Source organism: Drosophila montana, unplaced genomic scaffold, assembly GCF_035044405.1.
Source record: "Drosophila montana isolate Dmon_TW-CO22-7 unplaced genomic scaffold, ASM3504440v1 contig_1083_1, whole genome shotgun sequence".
Lineage (NCBI taxonomy): Eukaryota > Metazoa > Arthropoda > Insecta > Diptera > Drosophilidae > Drosophila > Drosophila montana.
In genome coordinates, this window is record NW_026996074.1 from 772,873 (window position 1) to 798,339 (window position 25,467).

General features: G+C 43.0%; 4 protein-coding genes across 4 annotated transcripts; 1 reads left to right on the forward strand and 3 right to left on the reverse strand.

Annotated features, from left to right (window-relative positions):
- Nucleotides 1–151: 151 nt before the first annotated feature.
- On the reverse strand, nucleotides 152–2,028 carry LOC135436353 (uncharacterized). The gene has a single exon (XM_064693964.1). It carries the CDS (start codon nucleotides 1,709–1,711, stop codon nucleotides 1,457–1,459), a length of 255 nt encoding a protein of 84 aa, XP_064550034.1. The 5' UTR covers nucleotides 1,712–2,028; the 3' UTR covers nucleotides 152–1,456.
- Nucleotides 2,029–9,247: 7,219 nt separating this feature from the next.
- On the forward strand, nucleotides 9,248–15,221 carry AstA (allatostatin A). The gene is made up of 3 exons (XM_064679119.1): nucleotides 9,248–9,447; nucleotides 13,974–14,409; nucleotides 14,473–15,221. The coding sequence occupies exons 2-3, from the start codon at nucleotides 14,010–14,012 to the stop codon at nucleotides 14,541–14,543; spliced, it is 471 nt and encodes a 156-aa protein (XP_064535189.1). The 5' UTR covers nucleotides 9,248–9,447; nucleotides 13,974–14,009; the 3' UTR covers nucleotides 14,544–15,221.
- Nucleotides 15,222–15,273: 52 nt separating this feature from the next.
- Nucleotides 15,274–21,922, reverse strand: asp (abnormal spindle). The gene is made up of 6 exons (XM_064679005.1): nucleotides 21,743–21,922; nucleotides 21,506–21,682; nucleotides 21,163–21,375; nucleotides 16,113–21,078; nucleotides 15,746–16,047; nucleotides 15,274–15,677 (listed from the first exon to the last, which is right to left on the reverse strand). The coding sequence occupies exons 1-6, from the start codon at nucleotides 21,755–21,757 to the stop codon at nucleotides 15,402–15,404; spliced, it is 5,949 nt and encodes a 1,982-aa protein (XP_064535075.1). The 5' UTR covers nucleotides 21,758–21,922; the 3' UTR covers nucleotides 15,274–15,401.
- Nucleotides 21,923–22,112: 190 nt separating this feature from the next.
- Nucleotides 22,113–25,423, reverse strand: tld (tolloid). Its single transcript, XM_064697900.1, has 6 exons — nucleotides 25,075–25,423; nucleotides 24,199–25,016; nucleotides 23,867–24,128; nucleotides 23,596–23,801; nucleotides 23,177–23,539; nucleotides 22,113–23,117 (listed from the first exon to the last, which is right to left on the reverse strand). The coding sequence occupies exons 1-6, from the start codon at nucleotides 25,167–25,169 to the stop codon at nucleotides 22,150–22,152; spliced, it is 2,712 nt and encodes a 903-aa protein (XP_064553970.1). The 5' UTR covers nucleotides 25,170–25,423; the 3' UTR covers nucleotides 22,113–22,149.
- Between the last annotated feature and the right edge of the window lie 44 nt (nucleotides 25,424–25,467).

The window sequence follows — 25,467 nt, forward strand, 5'->3', positions numbered from 1 at the left end:
TGAAAACGACAACGACAGTGACAACGCCCACGATTGTATTTGCCCAAACTTGTTGGTGATAAGTTGATTTTTTTTTTTCGCCTTTTCTACCTTTACCCTTATTGTGGAGCTTAATTGAATTTTAAAATATCTCAAGAAGCTGTACGTAAAATTTGTTGATTAAAAATTTGAGATTTTATTTGCATTTATTGCATGTTAATTTAGGTTTAACATATTTATATATAGTAAAATTAAAGTTAGGTATAATAAATATAATGTACATATGTATGTTTATATGCAGACACCTGCCGAGCTCTTGTTTACGCTTTTCTCGTTTCGTGGATGAACAATTAAAACAATATTTAGTTTATTATATCTTTTTCAGTTTTTTTTTTCGTTTTGTATTTCTTACAACTTATTTCAGATTTTTCATAGGGAGGAACGATGTTAGTTGCATTTGTAACATAATGATCAAAATAGCAATTTTACAAGGTTTAATATGTTTGGTAGAAATATGTCTGCGCATGTATACGTGCTGTGCGTCTTGTAACAGCTGCGAATTTGGCTTCGGTCTGGAAATCTCCAGACGCGGCCTCTAAATTTACAAACAGCAATTCGGATTATTTTTGCAAAATGTGTCGCGTTTAAATGTAACATAAACTTAAAATTATGCATTATGTAGGGGTGTGTGAATGTGTGTTTAGGGTAAGTGTGTATATATGTAGCTAAAGTATTGCACTATATAGTACTATGTATGTATAAATATGATAAACAATTTACATAAATTTTATATCAAAATTTAATTTTTTCTTATATACTTAAGAGTTAAACCCAAAAGCCTTTTTAATAAAATAGCTTGAAAAACTTTAGGACATTGAGCAAACCTTAATTAGACAAAGAAAAACCCACAGCTTAACTATTTGTAACTGGCAACTGGATACGCCATGGAATATATAGGGAAAAAGTTTTGCAAAACAGGAACATTTTAGTATTTTATTTAAAGAGAAAGAACGATAGAATCAGAGACAGATACAAATACAGATGCAGATAATGTGGGACAGAGCGAATATATTAAGTGTGCATTAGAACTGCATTATATGTTCTATGATATATGGATTGAGGGCACGGATATTGGTACCGTTCTTATTCGCGATAAAATCATTTTTACAAAACGGAATGTGATTCTTGCCTTATTGTAATTCATTCCACCGCATTTTCTGCACACTCGCTTAACAATCGCATTGTCCCTTAACAACTTTTAAGCCTCTAACATGACCACTAGGCTGGGCTGGAGCCCCTGGCGGGCAGACAGCTATCAAAATTCAAATCACAAATTGAATATATCCTGGCTTGGCAATGGCCGCAGCCAACTTTCAAAGCACAGCACTCAATTCACTCAAGTCTACTTCTGGCTGTCTGCCAGGTGGACATGGCATTAGCCACGCCCAGCCACCAGCGCCCGCACATCCGCCCGCTTTTATTGACGTCGATCGCCGGCGCGGGCAGCCGCATGCCGGGACTGTTGTTGCTCCTTGTCGCGCAGCTCCTTGATTGCGCCCACTGTACCGAACATTACCTTAGCGGTTAGCTGCGTGTGATGCGAGGCGCTGGGTTTGCTGCTGGAATTTGCGTTGGCGTCCCGATCCAGGCCCGCGTTTGCATTGGCGTAGGCATTCGTATAGGACACGTAATTGTTGTTTAAATCGCGACCGCAGCTGCACTGATGCGACATGTTGCACGTGTTCTACTTAGTTATAGAATCGACTGATCGATCACTGGCGACGACCTCAGATGTGGATGCCTGGATGTGGACTTCTTCTGCTTATTTGCTGCCAGCTCCCCAGCTGAACTCGCGGTATTAAATAGCCTTTGCCCAGTCAGAGTCAAACTCTTGCAGCAGTTGATCAGCTCTCTGTGTGTGGGTTGCTTGGTGAACGCGCGTGTGCACGAAACAAAACTCAAAGTAAAGTCGTTTCAGCTCCTCGTCGTCGTCGTCCGATAGTCGCTCACACTTTCACAGACTCACTAGAACTAATTTCGAAAAACTGTGGTGTTGTTTTTGTGGCGTTACCAGCCAGCCAGAGCCACAGCCACAGCTGCGACGACAGCGGCGCTGTCTGCGGCGGCGACGACGACGATGACGATGAGCGTTGAGTATCAAAGAGAGCGGACGAGAGCGTGAGTAGAGCCCGAGCGTCAACCCAAGCGTCAGCTGAGCGCGCGTGAGCCACATGGGAGCCAACTGAGTGCCAAAATAAAAAAGAAAAAATAAAAACTCGCTGCTGCTGCGATCACTGTTGTTGTTGTTGCTGCTGCTGCTTTTGGTGGTGGGCGCAGTGAAATGATAAATTTCTCTACACTTTGCAGTCCATCTACATTGGTCAACATCCACGCAAATCGGAAATAAATATTTTTCTGCGAATTTCAGGATGGAAAGTGCAGACTATTTTGACTGCAATAAAATAAATGACAAAGTAGTTAATTTTGTAAAAAGTATAAGTAACAAAAGTATATAGCTTAAACATGTATTGTTCTATTAGCATTTCTCATCTCGACTTTGTCAGCGTGCGTTTTTGTTAGGCCGGTAAAATTATCGAAATTTTTGTTGTTTTATATATTACATAGATAGCAGAAATTACCCATCAATATTACCGCTTTTTCCTTTGTAAATAATAACAAATTTGAATTTGGATAGCATGTACAGAACATAGTTATATGGTTGTGTTATTTTTTATGTTTTTCATATAGACGTCGACAACCTTTTCCCTCATTTGCAGGTCGAATATTCTAAAACCCCCTTTTGGTGATCACTATTTTCGCTAAAGGTAGCTTAAAAAAATCAAAGAGTGGTCTGTTTGGAGAAAAAAAAATAATCAAGAAAGTTTAATAAAACTATTAAACTTTGTCAGAGGCTGGACAATGGGTTTTTATTTTGACGTAGCATGAAATAATTGATTCAGTGTGCGACGTTGGAGATCGCGGATTGGGATGCTGCTGCAGCGATGATGACGTTGGCGTTCACGACGACGACGACGGCGGCGACGATGGCAGCGGCTTGCTAAGCTTTAGCCGTGAGCTGCGCGCGAGAGCTTTCTTGATTGCAGTGTAGTTTCTAATGGCCGATTCCCGCTGATTCCCATTCCCTGCCCCCTCCAGTTTAGCATGTAATTTGTGATGCCTGCGTCGACGCTGAGCTTGTGTAATCTTTTTGTAGTCGTAGTCGCCGTCGTCGTCGACGTCGGCGTTGTGGTCTTCGTTGTTTTTACGAGCGGCAGAAAATTGTGTTGTGTTTTTGCTTTTTATTCAATTTTGTTTATAACATTTTGCGAATTCCAAGCGCACGCTACACACAACAAAAGTAACAATTACGGCAATACCACAAAAAACTATAAGTGCACGCGCATGAGTTTGTATCAGGTGAAAATCAGTAAGCGCTGCAGCGTCTCACCTGTTGCCTTTCATATTCATACATTGCTGTTGTTATTTATTTTTTTTTTAATGATTGTTGTTGTTTTTGCTGGCATTCATCAGGTTTCATTCACCTTTTGGCAGCGACAGCGACAGCAGCCGCTCCAGCAGAAGCAGTCACAATATTGTAAAAATGTTTCCGAAGAAAAAACGTTTGCCTATGCGGCCGTGTCGTTTAGTTTACATAATTGGAATGCAAATAGGCAAACAAGTGCACGGCTTGAATTGCGCTGCCTGCCCTGCGGTGAGGCCGTGTTGGTTTTGTTGTTCTTGTTTAGACAGCTGCACCTTGCACATTGCATGCACATGTTGAGTGCGCATACGCAGGGTGGTGCAGACGGGCCCTAAAACGGAAATGCCACCACACCAATGTTGAACCTGACCTCATTTCCAGCAAGCAACAATTCTATGATTTCAACACAAGGCGCATTTCAAATGACATAAACAACAATCGCTGCGGTGACAGCGATGGCGATGCCAACGCCAAAGCCAAAGCCAAAAGTGACTGCGACGCTGGCAGCAGCGCATTCGCTTTCGATCATGTGGCCATATCACTTTCCTCCATTCACAAGCCACAGAGTGGAACTACCAGTTTTCTCCAAGAACTCCAAGTTGACCCATATACTTACAAACACACACATTCACAAATATAGAGACGGCGTGTCAGTTCCAGTGGGTGGGTGGCAGCGGTGGCACCAAGAATGCGAGAGCGCACAGAGTGAGACCGAGAGAATGTCTAACTGCTTAAAGGACAAGGAAAGAAAGAGGACAGAAAGAAAAAAGAGAGAAATACATATTTTTAAAGATAGAGTGAGTAAATAGACGAAGAGAGACGTCGAGAGAAAAAGAGAGCACAAGAGAGAGAGGGAGAGTAAATGCTGGCGCTTTGAAGAGTTCGAAAAGAAAGCGAAAAAGAAATTTCAATGCATTGAAGCGTTGTATGGATAACGCACATACATATACACGCATATTTGTATACGCATATACATATACACATCTGCACAAGCACGGACACGCTGGCGTTGGCTGCTCACCTACTTCTGGCCCTGCCATCGGCTCTGTCAGTTCTTTCCAAAAAAGTGTGTCACTCAGAAGAAACCGGCAGCAGTGGCTGGCGCAGCCGCAATCGCAGCACCGCATGAAAGAGAGGCCAGCAGCATTCTTTGCTGACTTTCTGCCACACACAGCTAATATGTTTACAATTACATAAATACACACACATACACACACGCTAACACCTTCTGTGCTTGTACACATGTAAATATGTAAGCACATGTAAATATCGCCTTTGGAGTTCTAATTATAATTGCGTACACATTTAAGCATATCATAAGTGTGCGTGTATATGAGTATCGATGCTGACTTTTAGCTCATGTTGTTGTTGATGTTTTTTTTAATATCCAACGCCACATAAGTTCATCTGGATCTCAAGTGCATTTTGTACAGCGCTGGCTTTTTCTCATGCGCCGAATCAATTAAAATCCAACAAAACTTGCTGTGGGAAAAATCGACGAAAACCTGCATAAGAATCGTGATTTTATTTATTTTTTTGTCATCGTACAAGTACTAAAAATGTTTTCTTTGTCGTTTATTTTTCTGCTTATGCATTTTCGGTGGGAAGTTAATGCAGGTGTATGTGTGTGTGTGTGTGTGTTTGTTGGAGTAGGTGTGCGCTAAACTGGTTGGAAGCTAGCTGCCTAGTTGGCGCGGGTTTGTTGCCCCCACAGCCACAGCCATATCCAAAGCTACAGCCAAAGCTGCAAATGATGATTTATTGCTGAACTTGTCTTCTGGAACACTAAATTGAAATTACTTGAGTTTAGGGCGCATTGGCCTGCAGCTGTTTTGGCAACAGCCATAAGATAGTAACACACGATATCCTCGAATCGCTGACAGTGGCAGGCGTAATAGTAACAGAAACAGCAACGGTGGCGGCGGCGGCAGAGAGCAAACATATGCCACGGGGCTCGCCAAATGATTCGAATAGCGCTCGGACCGCTGGGAAATTTATTAACCTGTTCCGGTGTGCAACGCTGCGACCTTTGAGATTAGCTTGCACGCTCTGAGCATTTAGCTAGGCCGCGTGCTGGATATGGATATGTCATGCCATGTTCGTCATGAGCAGTCAGATATTGGTGCTAAGATTTATGATCCGTTTGCCGTGGTGAATAATCCGTTGGGCCGGCACCTGGTCTGCACAGGGCTGCCGATTTTGAATTGGAGCGCTGCCTGTGGGTGAAGCAGGCGCTTCCTGCAGCGAAATACGAGCAACTGATGGCTGTCATCATTTGACGTCATTACTGCACTTGTTCTTCTTGTTGTAGCGGTTGTTGCTGTTGTTACAATTATATTTTATTGGAAGCCATAAACACACATATTTCGTCTCGCAAATCTCAATTCAATTTCAATGCTCATCATGATTTAGGGCATTTATTTCACGCTGTGCGCTCTCTCGTCAAATGGCGTTACAAATACACGCAAGTGCCAATTAGCGACAACAGCCGGGCCAGCAGCATCGAGACTCGTGTCCTGGGCTGGCTGGGCTAATTCCAAGCTTACACCAATATTTTCTCAATATTTTGCATTAGCCAGCGATTTTTGTGTTACGTAGTTAAACTATTTACTATTAAGCGCTCAGCAGGTGGCGAATGTTGATGGCTTCTAGTTGGCAATTTGCCTTTACTGAATTGCTATTAGGAATTACCAGGACATTTCCTTAAGTATGAAAGAAAAACAAATTGGCCAATTCCTTTTAGTTGCTCGCTTTATTTGGTTGTTATATTACGATACACTGTTATCAATGAAAGTAAGCATAAAAGGATATTAAACCTTGCATACAGGCATGTTGGATATACTTAACACTCAGAAAAGATTGTTGTTGTTTGATTGAAGAGTATTAGATCACAGAGATGCGGAATTGATTTATCGTCATCGTCGTTTGGCTTAAGTTAAGTTTGTATTAAATAGTATTTAAATACAACTACCACAAAATTATTGCTACCGATTTTATAAGAAATTGAATCATTTCGATGAAATATTTCCTCAATATACATGTCTTTATATAAATAAAACCATTTACTAACCGACTTTAAAAGATAGTATATTTAATTTTCTTAGATTTTCCTAAAAATTTTATTGAATGCGTGTTTTGGAAAATCATCTAGGCGGATAGCAGGGTTCCAATGTCCTATGGGTGAAAGATCAAGTTTCCGGCGATCCCTTTCAAACTCATTTCCAAAGAGAAAAATAATTTATAAATACGTCTTTCAGCGATTTTGGAAAATGGCATAACGCTTTTTCTTCTAATGTAATGCATATTTAAGACTCAAGCTAAAATATTATTTAAGGAAAGGATTATTCAAATATTTTAAACTCATATGTAGAACTTATAAAATTTGCTTGAAGCCAATCACACGATTTTTCTTTTCCCAACTTTTCCCAATAAAGGTTCAGAAAGACACAAACAAACAAGAGAGCTCTTGTCGGGGTTAACCGATGAGGAGCTACCCTGATTATTTTATTTTTATGGTTTTACGATCTAGACTCCCCAAATTTGACATATAGCTTTTCGTTAAGTATATACAGATCTGGTGTATATCTTTGCTAAAGCTTGAGCAAATAAGATGACGGTTCAGGGTATTTGCTAGTCGGGCACTCTCGACGATTATATGTATATATTGATATATATAGATGGACCCGTTCATGGACGCAGATGGCCATATCGACTCAGCTCGTGCTGATCCAGAATAAATGTGCTTTAAGCTTTTTCGGAGATGTTTCCTTATGCATGTTACATTTATTTGCACAAAAGTATACCCATTTCGGTACTCATTCAAATTTGATATATTTTCAAGTTTATACTTGCGGCAGACAAAGTCCTAACATTTTTGGACATACACACTGAGGGCAGTTGTTAATCCATAATCCCCCAATACGGAAGGTAGACTACTCCAGACCTCCTTTAAAGATTCACGCTGAAACAAATCGCAAATAATCTTAATCCTAAAGTCTTTTTGAAACAGCCTTTGCCATTAAACTGTTAAGTATTATTATTACACAGTCAACAGAGTATGGCGCAGTAAGTGTCACCCGAGTGCAGCTTTGCGTATTGATTTTTATGAAATTTGTGAACAGAAATTTTGTAAAATAAAATATATATATATATCGATGGGAAATCCTTAATGTTAGTAAATGTAAAGACTACGGCATTTTCAAATCCAAATTTAGCGGCTTTCGTTTTTAGAATCTTTAAAATCTGATTTAAAAGCCCCCAATATTTGTATTTTTTCTCTCAGTCTCTAGGATCGGCGTGCTTTTGTAAACGTGGAGACGGACAAGATGACAGACGATAACATCACAGCTCTCTGGCGTGATCAGATTTGCCTCATTTTTAAAAGGTACTGGATACAACAGTTTATAAAACATTTGTTCAACATATGTTCTCTTGAATATTTGGCCACAACCTTAAAATTATTAGATATTCTGTAGTTCCCGCCTGGAAGTAGACTACGTTTTATAATAATCATCGTTCAACCAGGCAGATAACCACCCACTGTGTTTCTTATAGACCAGATGGCATTTGAAAATGTTAAACGGTGGTCGCCAAAGGCAGCCGCAAGACCAGTGTCCTGACCGGGAACTTTGTGAAAAATATAAAGGCATGCTGCGCAGAATTCCATGGCGTTTCGCTTTTGAAATGTTACAGTTCCAGTTAAGGGATGCACACACACGCATATACAGAGTCTGGCAAATACAAGCGGGCAAACAAATAGCATGCATGTCATTTAAACTGTCAGCTGACTGCCGCCTTCTTGAAAGCAAAGCAAAGGGAAAGCAAAGGAAAGTAAAGAAAAGTCGCTGCTAGGCAGGCTGCGAGCTCCCTGCATTTGACTAATGCGCAGCTCAGCTAGTTGACAATTTTCAATGAAATTGAGAAATAGTTGGTCACATATTTACTCCCATGTACGCAAAAACATATATGTGTGGGCGCCGCTCTAAGGCTGTGTGGTGGCCGCTTAAAGCCCTAATGAGGTTGACACATGCTGCAGACTTTGTTAGCTCCAAAGATATATTCTGCTCAACCTCAACTGACTTCATAATGGCAATCCGGTTTGTAACTCTGAATTGAATTCTTAAAATCATAAAATGTATTAAAAATATGATTATTGCAGAATGCACGAACTCATGTGCGCATGGTATTTAAAATTTAAAGTCTCTTTCCTTCATAGTTTCTGACATCGCCAGAGAGACAAACATGGCCTAATCAACTCATCTTGATCAAGAAAATATATATTTTATGCCTGTTACATACATATGCACAAAACCATTATACTCTTTTTTTTATCCATTTTGAATGAGTACAGGGTACAAAATAAGCATGCTTAACCGCGAAATAATTGTATCACGTAAATTATTTTTTATTCGCGGTCCGTCGATGACTTTTCGCGCTTTTTGGTCAGAATCTGTGTAGAAAAACTGCAACAACAATGACTCTGTCAGTGGGCATGTATTTTGTTTCACCGCTGCAATTGCCACCGCCAAATCAGCGCAGAGTCATGGCCACTTGTTACATCCTGCGAACGATGGCGACGAAGGCAACCACGGTACGGTCGGGCAACAAAGGCGCTGCGTGTTGAGAATCACTCGCAAACTCACCACACTAGCCAGCACACACACATTGTCGTCATCGGCCGCGACTGTTGCTGTTCCCGTGGGCGTTGCGCTGATAACTGCGCGCGAAAGTCCCTCGGCCTGCCCATATAAGAACGAACGCTTCAGCGACTGTGGATTCAAAAGTTAACCGACATTTGATCTGTCAACGTGCTGTAGTACGGCAAGCAAAAAAATTGCCATAATCGGGAAAGGACCACTTCAACATTTTGGATTTGGAACGCGTTTGTGTCGAATCGTTAAAGTTTAGCAAAAAAAAAACCACAGAACCTTAATCTAAAGTCTTGAGTACTTCGCAAATCCGCCAACAAGAGTTTACTTTATTAAAATGTAAGTTGTTAAATATACAATTTGTTTTCAATATATTGTAGATGCTTGAAAGATGAAGATAAACCAGAATTTTAGTTTTTGACAATTTTTGAAAAATACAGTTTTTAGGTAATAAATTTAAATTAAGAAATTGTTATGCATGCGATGTTAATAATCTAAAATCTATCTCCAAGGAGTTAATTAACATAAAGTTATTAATCACAGCTCAAAACTGGGCACTCTAAATACATGAATTTTTAACAGATGTTTCATTTAGAGATTTAGGCGTGCACCAAGAAAGAGTTTTGGAAAATCGGAGCTAAGATTATTCTAGCTAGGTTGAATACATAATCGGTTTCCAAGTCCTCTAATTGCGCAGTGGAAAAGTGTTCGAATGTCTATTTGTAAAGTGAGATTGTGACATGTATTTTTAAATAATGTTTAAAACATCAAATAAGACTAGTAGCTCAGCATTAAAAGCCAGATTAGTTATTAAATTCCTACTAAAAAGAAAGGAGAACAATTTTTTGTTAGATTGAGCGTCTTCAGGCTTGCGATTAAAATAGGGTGGTAAATATTATTAATTTTTTTTTTATTTTATCTACTATAATTTTTTATATGTCATATTATCTCTCTAAACTTATTTGCTTGATTGCGCGTTTTAAGGTAAATGAATAATTTTATTTATTTGCTATAGTTTCTTATACTAGTATTACAGTTATCACTCTAAACGGTTTTATAAAACTAATTTATTCTTTATGCGACTAACTTAAAAATGATTTAAATGTTGTTTTTACAATGACCATTGTGTGAAAAATGCACAGATCTAGTTTGAAGAAAATGCCGGTGTAGAATCTTTTTTTTAAAAATGTAAATTTTCAATTAAGGTTACATTTTATTCGCCATTTCGGAACTTTTTTCGTTAGTAAAAATTGCAGAATTCCAAACACAAATTTAATAAAGTAATAATTAAGCTTGGTTATTTTGAAGTTTTTATCTTAAGCACAGCAGCAGTTGTTCAAGCCCTCAGAAGTATGCAATTTTATTTGGTTGGAATGTTGTTTGTCAAATGATCTAAAGAAAAGCAACCCAAATCGAAAACAATTTTCATCGCCAGGCATATCAAAACAAATTTGATTATATGAAACGCTCGCAGCTAAAAGTGACATACGAGCAAGGGATCCAATAGGTGACATGGTAGATGGAGAGCATGACAATTGAAGACGTTCGAAATCACAAACAAAAAAGCCCAAAGACAAGAGACAAGCCTCAATCAAATTGCAATTAAATAAATAACGGAGAGCCCCACAAGCTATACCCAAAATATTAAATAAACAAATCAAAGGACATTTGTTGATTGATGGCAAAGGATATTCATTGGAGGAAAGCTGGGTGTGGGAATAAAGATGTGGGATGGCTTTTTCAGGCATATGTTTCGGTTGCTTCGAAAATAGAATATATATATATGTAGATATACATTTTTAAAATATTTATTTACAAATTCAAAGAAAACACAATGTAATTGGGCTCCAAACAAAAGTTGCTCCAAGCAGTTGGCCATCCCGAGCGGTTGCTTGGTCCCATCGCCCTTTCATTAGATGCCTAGTCCGTCGCGTAACCGCCATAACTTGTTGTAAAGAAGTTAGCCACTTCATTACCTGAGCATAACTTAATTAAGCAGCTTACCGAGGGAGCCGTTCCGAAGCAGCTGTCTTACCTTATTCTGCTTTCAATTTAAAAAAGATGTGCACAAACTGCGTGCGTTTCAATTGTGCACGGCTAATGTTGGCCTCAATTGCGCAGCTTCACCCGCGGCCAAGCTACGGCTTTTCTTCTTGCATGTGTGGCGTGGGTGTGGCTGTTAAGGTGTATATCTATGAGCAGCGTACATACATATGTATATTCTATCAAAGACGTCAGCTGAAATTGTTTGTTGGCTTTTGCTTTGAAGCAGCTAAGCTGCTCATATCCTTTGGCCCATCTACCTTTTTAGTCAATTGCCATGGCCAATTTGCGATGCATTGCAATTCTTGTGGCCGTGGCTGGAAAGTTTTCATCTTAATTAGAAAACAGCAAAGACCATTTTGAATTTCCGCTGCATTTTCGCTTGCGGACAATCTAATCGCCGCGGCGGATATGAGAAAGCCAGAGAAACAGGACCAGGCCACGAGAGTTGTGACCATAAATTCATAAACAGATAATGCCGCCGTCGGCTTCGCTTATAAGTTCTTATTTGTGCCGGGCGAAAGGTTTACGGTTTGCAATAATACGGCGACAAACAAGTTTTTATTGTACAAATAGCTGATGTGTCCGAATATGGGGCTTTACAAAAAGTTTTGCTTTGAAGATTTATGATTACGGTGTAAATGTGCATGTCCAAGTCCATGTCCCCGATGACGCTTGATAAAGTCCAACGAATGTGACGACTTTCCGCCTATTATCAACACAGCTGCTTTTATTGTGCGGCGTGGAAAATGCGCAGCTGCCGCTGTCACGATTGTAAATCATGGCCGGGTCGCTTCTGCCCTTGGCTGCCTCGCGGTGGCGTGGTCTGCGTAACCTGTTGCATGATTTGTTGTCGTCGCTGCTGTAGCTTTTGCATACGCTAGCTGCAATTTATGGCTGCCAGCGCAGCGATTTGCCATTTCTCACATGTAGATCTCTATGCCCCAAACCGTGCGCTTCAATTAATAATGCACGCATTTTGTTTGCACATCATTATGTGTGTCGGCGCGCACTGGGGATTTGCTTTGCCATCAATTGGCATTGGTATTGGAAAGTAAGCCTCGTGGCGCTTCTACGCATTAAATTGTGCAAAGAAGAAGCAGCTGCGCCAGAAGGCCAAAAAGTTGAAAAGTCGTGGGCTAATTGAAAACTGTCCTGTCTTAGGCGGCAACCTCATTTGCCTGTGCAAACAATAAGCTTTTTTGTTGTTTTTTTATTTTTTTTTTTTAATAGAAAACTACAATAACACTTGCCGGCTTCTCCCTTGCCCACCCAGTACCAAACCCCTTCAGCTGCTACGTGCGCTGAGTGTTAAGCACTTGACTTGAGCATTGCATCCTCACAGAGCAGTTGGGGCGACCAGGAAGCGGAAGTGCAGGCAGCCAATGCAAACAGAACAATAAGATGGCGACATATTCCATTATGTCCTGTTATGTACTTTCAATTACGAGTCTTGGAACGTCACATTTACGGCAATGACAATGCCTTCTTATTGGCAGTGCCTCAAAGCTGATGGCATGACTGACACTCTGGCTCCGACTCAGACTCGGGGCGAAGTATATTTTCAGTCCGTTTATTGCCTGTTAATGGCGCCAAACTAAAGCCAGTGACAGCTGCTGGCTACTAAAATTTGCTTAAGTTTAACAGTTGGGCAGCTGGCAAACTTAATTGTCGCACCGTTCACGGATTAAGCTGTGCATAACACGCACTCAGCAATCTTCAATGACAAGGACATTGGCATAGCAGAGCCAGAGGCCACCGTCAGCGCAAGAGCAAGCTTCTTTGACGTGCCAAACCTAATTTTAATGGGTTCAAGACTCAACACAAACTCCTGCGTACAGCTTGCAAGGCCAGCAAAAAAGCTGTCTGCTGCATTCTGGGCTGAAAAGTCATTCCCCTAGCACCCGCCCACGGGATGAAGGCACTGAAAAGCTGGACCACATATTTGAGCGTACCATTGTGAATTTCTGTTTATATTTTTTCGCTTGTCGCCTGCCTGTCAAGGCGCTTAAATTTGTTGCTATTTGACATATGTATGTTTGGGTCCGTATTTGTTTTTTGTATATGCTAGAAAAATTCCTGTCGATTCTGTAGCTTATACATATATGGCGGGGTATACTAGCTGTGTGATTCAGGAAATTTGAGTGCTATAATTGGAAATATTTTCAATGCTTGCATGATTTTTCTATTTCCTTTTTATTCTTAAGAGTAATGACAAAAAACTAATACATATTTAAATTTAAAATTAAAATATTTTTTATTGTGTTTATCAAATATACAATTTTGAAAAAATTTAAGAAATTTTTGTGCAATACAATGTTAGTGAATGCTAATAACTTGATAAATTTTTTATTTACCGAAGAGATCTCGAACTTATGGCATTTCAATGAAAATAAAAATATGTGTTCGGACCAAAAATAATTTAAATAAAATTATGTATTTATGCCAAGAAATGAAATGATTAAATTAAATTGTTAATTTCTTTTTTTTATGCTCATATTTAATTTGCATACTGCTAAAAAGGGTATTAAATTGAGCAAACTTGGCATTTAAAGGCAAACTATCGGTGGAAAAAACTGTACTTGGCGATTACGAGCTCGCTTTTCCTCCTTGCATATCTGCAGAGCTACAAGGGCATTAAATCTTCGGGTTGTCGAAGATAGCCGGAATTTCTTGTTTGTGACACTGCAGTCGATAAGTTTCGACTTGTTTCTATTTATTACATGCGTAGAAAATGTATTTGTAAAAACATCTATGCCGACAGTTGCTTGGCAGCAGAAAAAATGAATTGATGCTTGAACCGCCTTTTGCACATCTTACAGATAGGGATAGAAAGATAGAAGACACGTTCCCGTGACATGAATCTTGTGCACGCCCAACTACTGCTGCTGGCGCTTTACTGCCTGGGCTACGTTTGCTGCTCTCCGGCTATCGGCCATGAGGCACGGAACCAAGTCACAAGCGATGGTGACGGCGAAGGCGACAATGATTTGCTATTGAGTGCTGGTGAAGATGTGCCAGAAAATGGAGGCGATATCGATAAGCGAGTGGAACGCTACGCCTTTGGGCTAGGTCGACGTGCCTATATGTACACCAATGGAGGCGCCGGTATGAAACGCCTACCGGTTTATAATTTTGGACTCGGCAAACGATCGCGTCCATACTCCTTCGGTCTGGGAAAGCGCAGTGACTATGATTACGACCAGGAAAACGAGATTGATTACAGGGCGCTGCCGCCTGGTTTCATGGCAGCTGCGGGTGAGTAGTCCACAGGGGTGCTCTGCTTAGGATCATTGAAAAATTCCTTTTTCTCATTTGCAGGCAGGGCTAGTCGACAAAATAAGCGTACGACGCGCCCTCAACCCTTTAACTTCGGCCTGGGCAGGCGTTAAGACCGCCCACCCTAAAGAGTGCACGGCTGTCATCCCACTTCCAGTCGGATGCTAGTTGTGAGCCGCTAAAATAACTTTTAACTATTATATCAAATTGCTGTTACATGGCTCAGACTTTCACAAAAGTCAAACTTAAATAACATTCAAAAACTAATCTAAAGCTGAAAACTTGATGTGGACTTCGTTCCTTTATAAATAAAAAGACAACTTTTAAATTTTATTTCTTCAATTGAGGCGTTAAACTGCAGCAACATTTTAGTTTAAACTATATTATATAAATGCAAAAAATAACAAACAAAAAAAAATGAAAAAAACAATGGCGTGTGCAATTGAAATATGAACAGAAATACAAAGAATATATTCAATTATATATACATATTCGATCTAATCAAATTTAAATAAATATATTATACATGTACATTTTAATGGGGTATTATTATAAAAATAATTATTTATATGTATATGTATACTGGGCACTCTGTCTCCCACATCGAGGAGGATCAATCGTTGTAACCGAAACGCGTAAAACCAAAACATTAGTACCAAGTATATTCTATATAAGAACGAATACAATATATAACACATACTTGAATATGTATATGGCAGATTTATGTAGCAAAGTGATTATTTAAATTTAAATATATGTATTTGTTTTGTGAATATATTTCAATAAATATCAACCTAAGCACTTAAAACTGTGCAAACAACGTTATGGCAATTCAATGAACTATTAATAAAAAAATTTTCGTTTCTTTTTATTTCAAAACTTTAAAAATACAAATTAGTACATAAAAAACAAATATTAAACACGCTTATAACATTTAACTATCGATTAAAGATTTTATGATTACCCTTAAGCTAAATAATGTCAATCTTTAGTTTGCACAAAATGGTGTCAAATGCAAACACTGATGATATAAACGTATAGGGTCTACCCCGTATTATACCAAAGTCTGGTTCTAGGCTGGGCAATGAACGGGGCAAGAAATTGGCCATCTGCTGTCCGTGACGACCAGTAACAGAGGCCAGCGGCTTGCGCGCATTCTGCTTCATCTTCTCCTTGCGGGCAACTAGTTTCTTTGTTTCGCGCACCATGTAAATAGCTTCCGTGTTGGTCATGTAGTTGTGAATAATCTTTATGGAGCACGAAAGGATGTGTTATTAGTCAAGAAACAAAAGCTAAACAACAGTTCCCAACTAACCCTTCGTTTCTTGGGGCAATGGGCAAATACCCATATCAGCGTACAGAGTGTGTTGAAGATTTCGCTGTCCTTGTCGCACCAGCGCAGTAACATTTGGGCAATGGTCACCAGGCCGCCCTCCTGGAACGTGTTTACAGTAGTGCTGTTGTACCGTGCCAGATTGAGAATGATGCGGCTGCATCGCTCAATTAGCTGCTTGTCAACCTCTGAGCGAATTGCCTGCGCCATTATTCCATAACAGAAGGTCGACATGAACTCCGAGCACCACATAAGCAGGTGGGGCACTGTGCGGGAGAGTCGGTCTGCGAACAAATTATATTAAATAGTACAAACTGGCAAAAAGCGACTGAAAAATCCACTTGATTACCCAGCTGATTTAGTACGGCTAACGCATCCGACGCAATGAAACGACCACGCAGAATACGTACTGAGTCCTGCACTTTAGCACGTACCGAATTGATGGCTGTCGCCTCCTGTCGAAGCTGCAAAAGACGCCGCCTTATGGCCAATAATCCAGCGTTCCTTTGCCGTCTGCGTGTGCGATAGCCACGCCAGTAGCGCTGTATAACCTTGGCTGCCCGCTTTTGACGGAGATACTCAACCATTTCGGGAGTCATTAGCGCCTGAAAACGCTTACGTGCCAGGAAGCCACGAGCACGGGACTGGAAATCTAAAATGGAGCGTCTAAGCAGCCCGAAATGTTCCTGCTGCACCAGCATCAATCGTTTTCCACGGAACTTTTGCTGCAGATGTACCGTGATCTTACGAAGCTGCAAAAACTCTCTGCGCTTTTGGCGCATGCTGTGTCTGGCGCGAAATATGCGCTGTACCCAAATAGTAAATGACAGAAGCTGCCGATACTGCGCCCTTACAGTGCGCATAGCTTGGCGGGCACGGTACCGCCGTTGTAGGATCAAAGCGGCCTCTCGTGCTTGCTGGAACTGATGGCGCTGCTGCCTCATGAGCAGCATTGACCGCAGACTTCTTTGTAACAGACGGACCTTCTCTACAGTCTGCAGGAAGTGCTGGCGCTGCCAACGAGCTTTCAATGTGGCTCGCCATTTACGCTGCAAGATTACTGAGCTGCGGCGCATACGTTGATAGCCTCGTCGCACGAGTCGCATCTGCTTCAGACTACGCCACCAGATCTGAATGCGAGTAGCTGCCCACCGTTGTTGCTGATAGTTATTGCGTGCAGAAATCATGGCCAGTTTTGCTCGGTATCGTTGCTGGATTCGGACGACTAGTCCTCGTTGCTGTTCATAGATCTGACGCTGCTTTCGCATGGATAGCTGAGCCCGATACCGACGCTGCATATGGATTACCGCCAGCTTTAGCTGTTGGTATCCGTCCTTCTGCCGGCGCATCGCCGATTGAGCACGATAGCGTCTCTGTACTGTAATAACTGTTTGACGCAGTTTTAGGTAGCCCTGCCGCTGATCCTTTCTAAGCAAGTGGTTGCGCCAGTGCATCTGCAGGCAAGAGACAGCAGCCTGAGTGCCGTGATACTTGGCCCGCTGGAAGCGCATTGCTTTGTGTGCACGGAAACGGCGCTGCATAAATACGGCCACTTGGCGCAGGCGTTGGTACTGCTCCCGCTGCGTCTGCATTAATTTCCGTGCTTGCCAACGCCTCTGCAACACAAGAGTTGCATTTCTAAGCTGGATAAACTCGCTACGCTGCTGACGCATCTGCATACGGGCGCGATGCTTGCTTTGCAACAATGTCGTGTAGACCTTTAGTTTATGATAGCTGTGATACTGCCGACGCATCTTCAGCGTTGCTCTCCAGCGTGATTGCAGGTTTATAATGCATTGGCGCTCCTTGGCATAGTTACATCGTGCTGTCAGCATATTAAGACGTGCCCGATAGCGTTGCTGCAGTACCAATGTGGCGGTTTTCAGATTCAGAAATCGTTGTCGTTGCTGGCACATCTGAAGACGAGCGCGATACCGGATCTGTAGCAATATTGTGGACGTTTTCAGCTTTCGATAATTAGCAAGCTGACAACGCATCTCCAGCGTTGCTCTCCAACGGCGTTGAATGTTTATGATGCATTGAAGTTCATATAAGTAGCTGCGACGTGTCTGAAGCATCTTTAGGCGCGCGCGATAGCGTCTTTGTAGCACCAGAGCGGACTGTCGCAGCAGCTGGAACTGATCCCGCGTGTGCTGCATCAGCCACTTTTTACGCACACTTTGCTGCACAAAGATAATGAGTTGTCGTTCACGAATATAGTGTTCTCGCTGTTTTTTGGCCAATCGATAGGAGCGCCAACACATCTGTATGCAGGCGGCAGCTGCATTATGTTTTTGATCACGTTGCAGACGCGCTGTAGTTGCAGCAGCCAGCAGTTTTCTGGAAAACATGCGACGTCGCCAAATGCGCTGCAGAAATATCGCCGATTCTCGTAAGTGGAGGAACTGTTGGCGACACAGACGGCCCTGGCGATTGGCACGCCACCAGAGCTGAATTCGGACAATGCTTTGATAAATTTGAAAAAGATGCTTCTGGGCCAGATAGCGACGCGTGTACTTCTGAAGAACGATGACGGCTCGTAGGCGCTCCACTCTGTACAGTTTGGCATACTTGCGCATCTGGTGTCCCCGGAACACGGCCTGTATACGAATGGCGGCGCGTTCGCGAATGCGACGCCGAATAAAAACATGTAGCCAGCGACGGCGCCACCACACCTGTAAGACACGGGCGGCAGCATGAAACTTGGGCGATCGGAATTTGTAGCATAGCTGCCAAAGAAGGGAAAGTGTCTTCTCCCGATAGCCATCCACTATATCTGCTGCTGAGATGTCGCCACTCAGCTGGAAATCCGCATCACGCAGAGCGCCCAAAGCAAGCTTTACATTAAAGATACGTTGCAGCCTGGAAATGGCAGGAACGCGCAACTGCTGGGTGAGATCGTCACGCAGCAGAATTACCTCCATTACACGCGTAAGCCGAACGCCGTCACGTAGATCTACGGCTAGGTTGTTAAAGGCATAGTCAAACTCATCAAGGAAAGTCTGCTTGTGTTTGAGCACGTAACCCAGGCGGCGCAGTTCACGGGTTATGTCACCAATGTTGGCTAGCAACTCTGACGAAAAGCGCAGCAGAATATCCTTAGTCTCCTTGTGCGGCGACTTCTTGACGAACAGACAGGGATTGTGCTTGATGATGCGACGTTGTTTGGCTAGATCGAGGAACAGTAGTAGGAAGAATATTTTTTGTAGAGTGTGCTTTTTAATGGCCTCCGCATATTCCTCGGTTAGCGTATAGGCCTTGCTGTACTTTTGCTCCTCGAATTTGTTGCGAAACAGGCGGTTTAAGATAAAGGTGCTGAGACCCACGATATCGCGGTTCGATTGAAGATGCAGCTTCTCGCCAAACACTACCTCGAGGCCCAGACGCAGCCAAAGTGGATTAAAACACAGAAGCAACTCCAGTATAGTGCGCTGCATGACCACATCAAGGTGCAAATTTCGATCGGTGCGTATGCGCAGCGCTTGCTTTTGCACATATACAGCTACCTTGGAACAGGGCAAGCGCATTTCTTCACTGAAAAACAACTCAACTGCGGCCCGACGCAGCGATTCTAGACGGAACTTGGTCAAATAGTTCATCGATTGCTCCTCCTTGGTGGGTGCCAGCGACAGCTCCTTGTTACGCACCTCGTTAAACAGTTTGCCAACGTCAATTTTGCTATTTGTATCTGCATCCAGATCGGCGGGTATGCTAACGAGTGCATTTAACCATTTTTTAAAGTCCGCCTGGTGCCGCTCTACAGCCTGCTCATCTAAATACATAGTTGATGCCAAAAAAGGATCAGCAGTCGTAGTTGCAGCAAAGGGATCCGGATTAATGTATGTTTGTAAATACAGGTCCGAATCATAGAGTTTAACGGTAGGTTTATCTCGTGTCTTGCGCGGTGTTGCTGGCTTTTTCAGGAGCGACATCGTTTGGGCCAACTTAAACTTCTTGGGCTGACCATGGGACCAAACCTTAGCGCTCCGCGCTGAAGCGTTGGCAGGTGCCAGACTGCCACCCTCAAAGCGCTGCCGCTTGGGCGGAGAGATGGTTAGTGTCTCATTGCGATGCAGTGATTCATTGCTGGGCGCATCTGAGAAGCTCAGCTCATTCGAACGTCGCTTGTGCCCAATTATGCCGCCGTTGAGTTGCTTTACTTCTTTATCCTTTAGCACCTGCGCACTGGGGCTGGCTTGCCGTGTTTTACGACCCACTTCGTGCAAATTGAAACGACTTGATTGTGCTAGAATCTCGCATTGATTGAAAAGCATATCGTGTTGGGACAATACGCTAGTCTCACTGCTGAAAGAGCTATCAAGGGACGGAACTATCACTTGCTTTGGCGCTTGCTGCGGCGGCGGTTGCTGTTGTTGATAGTAACGGTTCTGTTCAATGGAACGAAGCTGCAGCATTTCATTAAGATTCGGCATGGAGCCCTGAATAGCAATTTTTGTTTGCGGCGACAACAGTGACAGATTCGACATAGATTCCGAGTACTTTCGCAGCGGCGAGCCTACAATATTTATATCCCGTTTCAAGTCGTGTACTTTGCTCTTTGGAGGTGAGCAAATCTGCATATTGGGAGGACTGGCATCCTCTTCACGTATGCACGCTAAAGCACGTGTTTGAGTCGCATGAACGATGGTTGTCGTCTTATTCAGAACTAGCGTTGGCGTTTGCAGCATCTGATCTGCGCGCGTACAATCTAAAGTGTCCACGGATGTGTTCATTGTATCTGAATGTTTTACATCGAATGTTTTGTTAACAATGACTTGGCCGCTGGTCACGTTGTATTCCTCGTCTAGTGCAGACACGAGCCGACGTGGCCGCAAATCGTTGCTGGAGATGTATGTATGAGAGTCTTTAATGCTTACTGTTGGAGTCGGCCAGTCAGCCAAATTATCTGGCATATGAGCTGATGTCGTCTTCTGCGTGTTCTCGGTCAACGGCGTGAATTGCATATTATCAATTAAACTAAATATATTTGCTGGAGTCAAGGGGCTAACATTCTCCTTGCATTTGCGCGCCTGTGGCGAAATATAAGGTTTAATTTCGGATGCATCGCGAGTAAAAGGTTCTGCTTTGTACACGTTGTGCTCGCTTAGCGGCGCTTTTGTTTCGGACGCTCGTGCAACTCGTGCAGCCGGCACATTGCGCCAAGGCAGTTTGGCAGTTGTTGATGCGGCTGCAGCCACATTAGACATACGCTTCTTCTGTTTTACAGATGCAATATGGTTTTTATGAGTCTTGTTGCTACCAGTTGGCGACTTTAGCTGCAGTGTCTTGCCCACTGTAGGAAATTTGCGAGTAGACTTCAGGTAGAAAAGAAATAAAAACAAAAAAAACGGGGGATGAATCCAGATGTTAGCTCGGCAGCGAAGCTTAGTATGGCTTACCCTTACAGGCTGGTGGCTCTTAGATTTAAGTATAATCATTACGTCTTTGCGAAAGTTGCGATTATCCAGCAGCTGTAGCGTTTCTTTGCAAGCAATTTCCAACTGTGGAGTCCATACCAACTCCATGGACACCTCATCGCGTGCCGGCACCGTATTTTCCATCCACTCCAGGCTGAGATTATGCTCCTCTTTGATGGCCTTGCTTACTTTGACCTATAAACGTATGAGGTAAGCAGTGTAAGCATTGCCATGGCATTGATCAAATAAACTTGGGTGTCCAAGTTGCCAGGCCGACGACTAGTGACGGCTGGCTGATCTATATCTGCGTCTGTTGCAAACTAACCTTAATGTCGTCGTCGCTAGGATTAATGACGCGCACAACGCGTTTCGCAGTTTTGGTAATGGGCACATCCTCGAATTGCACAATTGCCTTGGCCGAAAATGGCGCCATCACCACAACAGCAGGTTCGCGACCCTCAATGCGCTTCTTTTGCTTAAGACGCGACGGAGTCACAGTAATCTACATTTAAATGATAGACACACATTTATTACGATTCCTTTGTTTCATATGCGAACCAACCTCAAAGGCGCTCATTTTGATGCAGAATAAACTAGTCAATCCTCGTCGCAAGCAACTAAAACTAACAACAAACAATTAACACACTTGACGAAATAAACAAATCTTAACAGGAAAAAATCAACACAATTAACAATATTTTGAGTCCGACGCGACTATCAAAATGTAGACTCGAAATAAAGCGCCGTCGACGCCGTTGCCATTTTGAAAACAGCTTGCTAGGGTTGCTTTCGCATCTGAGGCGTTTTGGTATTATTTAGAGCGAATTGCTGAAAAGCGTCAACTCTGTTGTACTAATGTGAATGGCAAATGTCAGATTGGCGGTACATTCAAAACGCACTAGTTTCTTTTTTACATTTATTTACAAGTCCAACAATAAAACTTAAGCATAACTGCGAAGCAAATATGAATTATATTAGTCTGCTGGGCGGCAAAAATTGTGGACGTTGAACCGACTGGTCTTCGCCTACCGCCGTTTCAGCATACATATTCTTAAGGTAGCCAGGAAAAGGTGTTACCGCATCAAACTCCTCGCCACCATCGTCATCCGGTGGTTCGACTGCCACAAAGGATATGGCAAATCCGCGCAGTGAGTTGCTCTCGTCCGTTTGAAACTTCAATAAAAGCGTGTCCGAGTTGGAAACAATAATAGGCGGTTTCCGTTTGCCGCAAAATCGGCCATGTATAATATTCATAGCGTTGCCCTCCTCGGTGACTTCAAGAAAATCATAGTCACAGCGCTCAGAGAATTCGATTTCAAAGTGAAGAAACTTAATTTTCACGCTGCTATCAGGATCAGCCTCAATGCGCCAGTCGCAGTACATGTTGCGCTTATATGGCCGGCTCCCGTAACGCGGATGTGAGTAGAAAATCTGGGAATGATTCGTGGCACGCAAGTAGCCTCCGCACTCCGATACAAACGAAGCCTTGAAGCCTTTTCGCTGAAGGCCTGCATCCGTCTTCAGCACCATGAACATCTCATTGCTGGAGGCAATTACAGCATAGGGTTCCCGGCCGCCACAGTAGATGCCCAACGTAGAACTATTCTCGGATCGTCCGTCGTAAATGGCCACATAGTCATATATGCATTCCTGATGGCTCTCCACTTCAAAGTCGTGGAAGGTAAGTTGTATGCGATGGCCGAGAACGGTCTGAAAGTGCCAGTAGCAATAAATGTTGCGCGCATAGTCGTTCGGGTAGTTCGGACTGTGTAGCACCCCATAAGACGAAGTAATTTCGAACTTGCACTTGGTCTCCGTGCAGTTGTGGCCATTCTTGTGAAGGGTGTATCCATTCCTGCAGCTACACTGGTATGTACCGTAGGTGTTTCGGCATCTGTGTTGGCAGCCACCATTGTTTACTGCACACTCATCCTCGTCTGTTGGACATCAAATGCATTAAATATGGATACCCCATTAGATTTCTATAGATACTTACCCAGTATGAACTGCGCCGCAAAGCCGCTCCGCTGAACCGTGCGATCCGAATGGAATTCAATCCGCAGAATATTCTGTTCAGAGTTTACAATCGGAGGCAGTTCGTTGCCGCAGTATATGCCAATCTTCTTTAGCCTGTTGTCGCGCATCTTTGAGTAGATAATAAGATAGTCATAGCTGCATTTAGTGTACTGCAAATTGGTGCCCTCCAGATCAAAGTGCGTAAAGTTAAGAAATACTGCGTGATGCACTGGAGCCAATACTTCCCACACACACTCCTTGGCATTGGGATAGAAATCAGGATACGAAGGCGAATAAAGTGTTCCATTTGACATTGTAGCATTTACAATGCCGCCGCATGCATCTAAAAATTAAAAGATTTATAACAAAACGAATGAATATATTCTACTCCCAGCCAACCTTCGCATGTTTTCCCATTGGCCTGGAGTTCGTAGCCGGCGTGACAGCCACACTGGTAGCTGCCCAAGGTATTAATGCAGACGTGTTGACATCCATGCTGCATAAACTTGCATTCGTCTACGTCCAGCATTAGGGCGGCGGAGAAGCCCAGTTTCTGCACGGAGCCATCCGAAACGAATCTAATATACATTTGATTGCTGTGAGTCCTAAAATAGTTTTAAACGATATGATCATGTAATCTTAATGGGCAAAGCTTTCTTGATTTTCTTACTTAATGTTTGGCGGCAGTTTGTCCCCACAAAAACGTCCGATTAACTTCGATTCGCTCCGGCTACCATCGCGTATTTCAATGTAGTCATAGATGCAGCTATCGTGCTTCTCCAGCTCAAATGACTGAAACTTAAGCGCCACTTGGTGGTGTGGCGGGGCCGTAATACGCCAAATGCATTCCTTACTAGGCATGTATTCTAGCGGATAGTTGGGGGAGTCTATGGACTGATCCTTGTTCAAATGAAGGTCTCCACCACAAACCACTTGAAAATGTAAGCATCCGGATTTTTGTATTGGTAAAAATAGGTAATGAATAGGTTCTTTCGTACTCACCCTCAAAACGCGCCTTGAATCCCCTGTATCCTAGAGCAGCGTTGCGATTTACGTAATTGATCAGCATGCGACTCGTCTCGGTGGTGATGATCTCGCCGCTAGAGTTGCCGCAGAGGCGACGGACAAGCGGCGACCGATGCCAATAACCATCGCGAATTTCCAAGTAGTCTTGTGTACAGTTCTCCGAAGAGAGCAGTTGCAGCTCCTGCAGATACAGAATGATACGCTCACCGTTTGTGGCCGTTATACGCCACTCGCAGTTGGTAAGGGAAGCATCGGCGTCAGCACTCGCGGCTTGTTCGCCTACATCACCACTGCCCTCGTACTCGCTGCGCAGATCGTTGCCCGTGTAGACATAATGGGGACCCACAATCTGGCCAGCGTTCTGCTGAAAAGTGCGCCCACAAGCAGCACACTTATACAGAAGATTGGCCTGTAAAATATCGCCACGACTGAGGCGACGTCGTTGACCCAGCTCGATATGGGTGCCAGAAGGTAAGCCAATAGGCGTGATTGTGTCCAGATATGAGCTCTTTGAGAATGAGTTTTTCGCATAGTGCATAATGGAATTATAGTCATAGGGCTGGAGCGGCTCGTCAAACTCGTCTGGCGATAGTACGTCGAAATTGTAGGCCTGACCACGCATTATGTTTGCCTTGTTAATGATGATGTGCTTGTCCCGATCGCCACGTGCGTGCTCATGATGAAAGCCAATGGTGTGTCCTAGCTCGTGTATGATGATGCCGAACTTTTCACAGTTACGGCCTATGGAGATGGGCTGTCGACCATTGCCGTTCTTCCCCAGAAATGAGCAGCAACTGATTTTCAAACGCACAGGTCAAGTAATGTTAACAGATATGGCCAAATGAGACTCACCCGCAACTCTTTACCGTGAAATAAATGTAGTTGGAGTGCAGCTTGGCATCTCGCTCGACAAACTTAATGCACGTAAAGTTTTCCCAGTAGCGCATGGCTTGTTTGAAGAGCGCCTTGTGAGCGCCGCTAAAAATTGGATCTATCTCGTATGGTATCACCCCATAGTCCCAAGTGCGCTCCTTGCGCACAGTCACGCCCCGCCGTGCTCGACTGGGCCGCTGCTGCAGTAACACATCTTTGGTCTCATCAGTCCAGAGCAATGGTGGTCCTGCATTTGGAGTCGACGTCAGAGCAGATTCCACTGATGACTTATGTTGCTGTCGTCGCCGTACCTGTTTCCGGCGTTGTCTGCTGCTGTGGGAATAAGGGGAATCTGAAACTCTTGCATTTCTG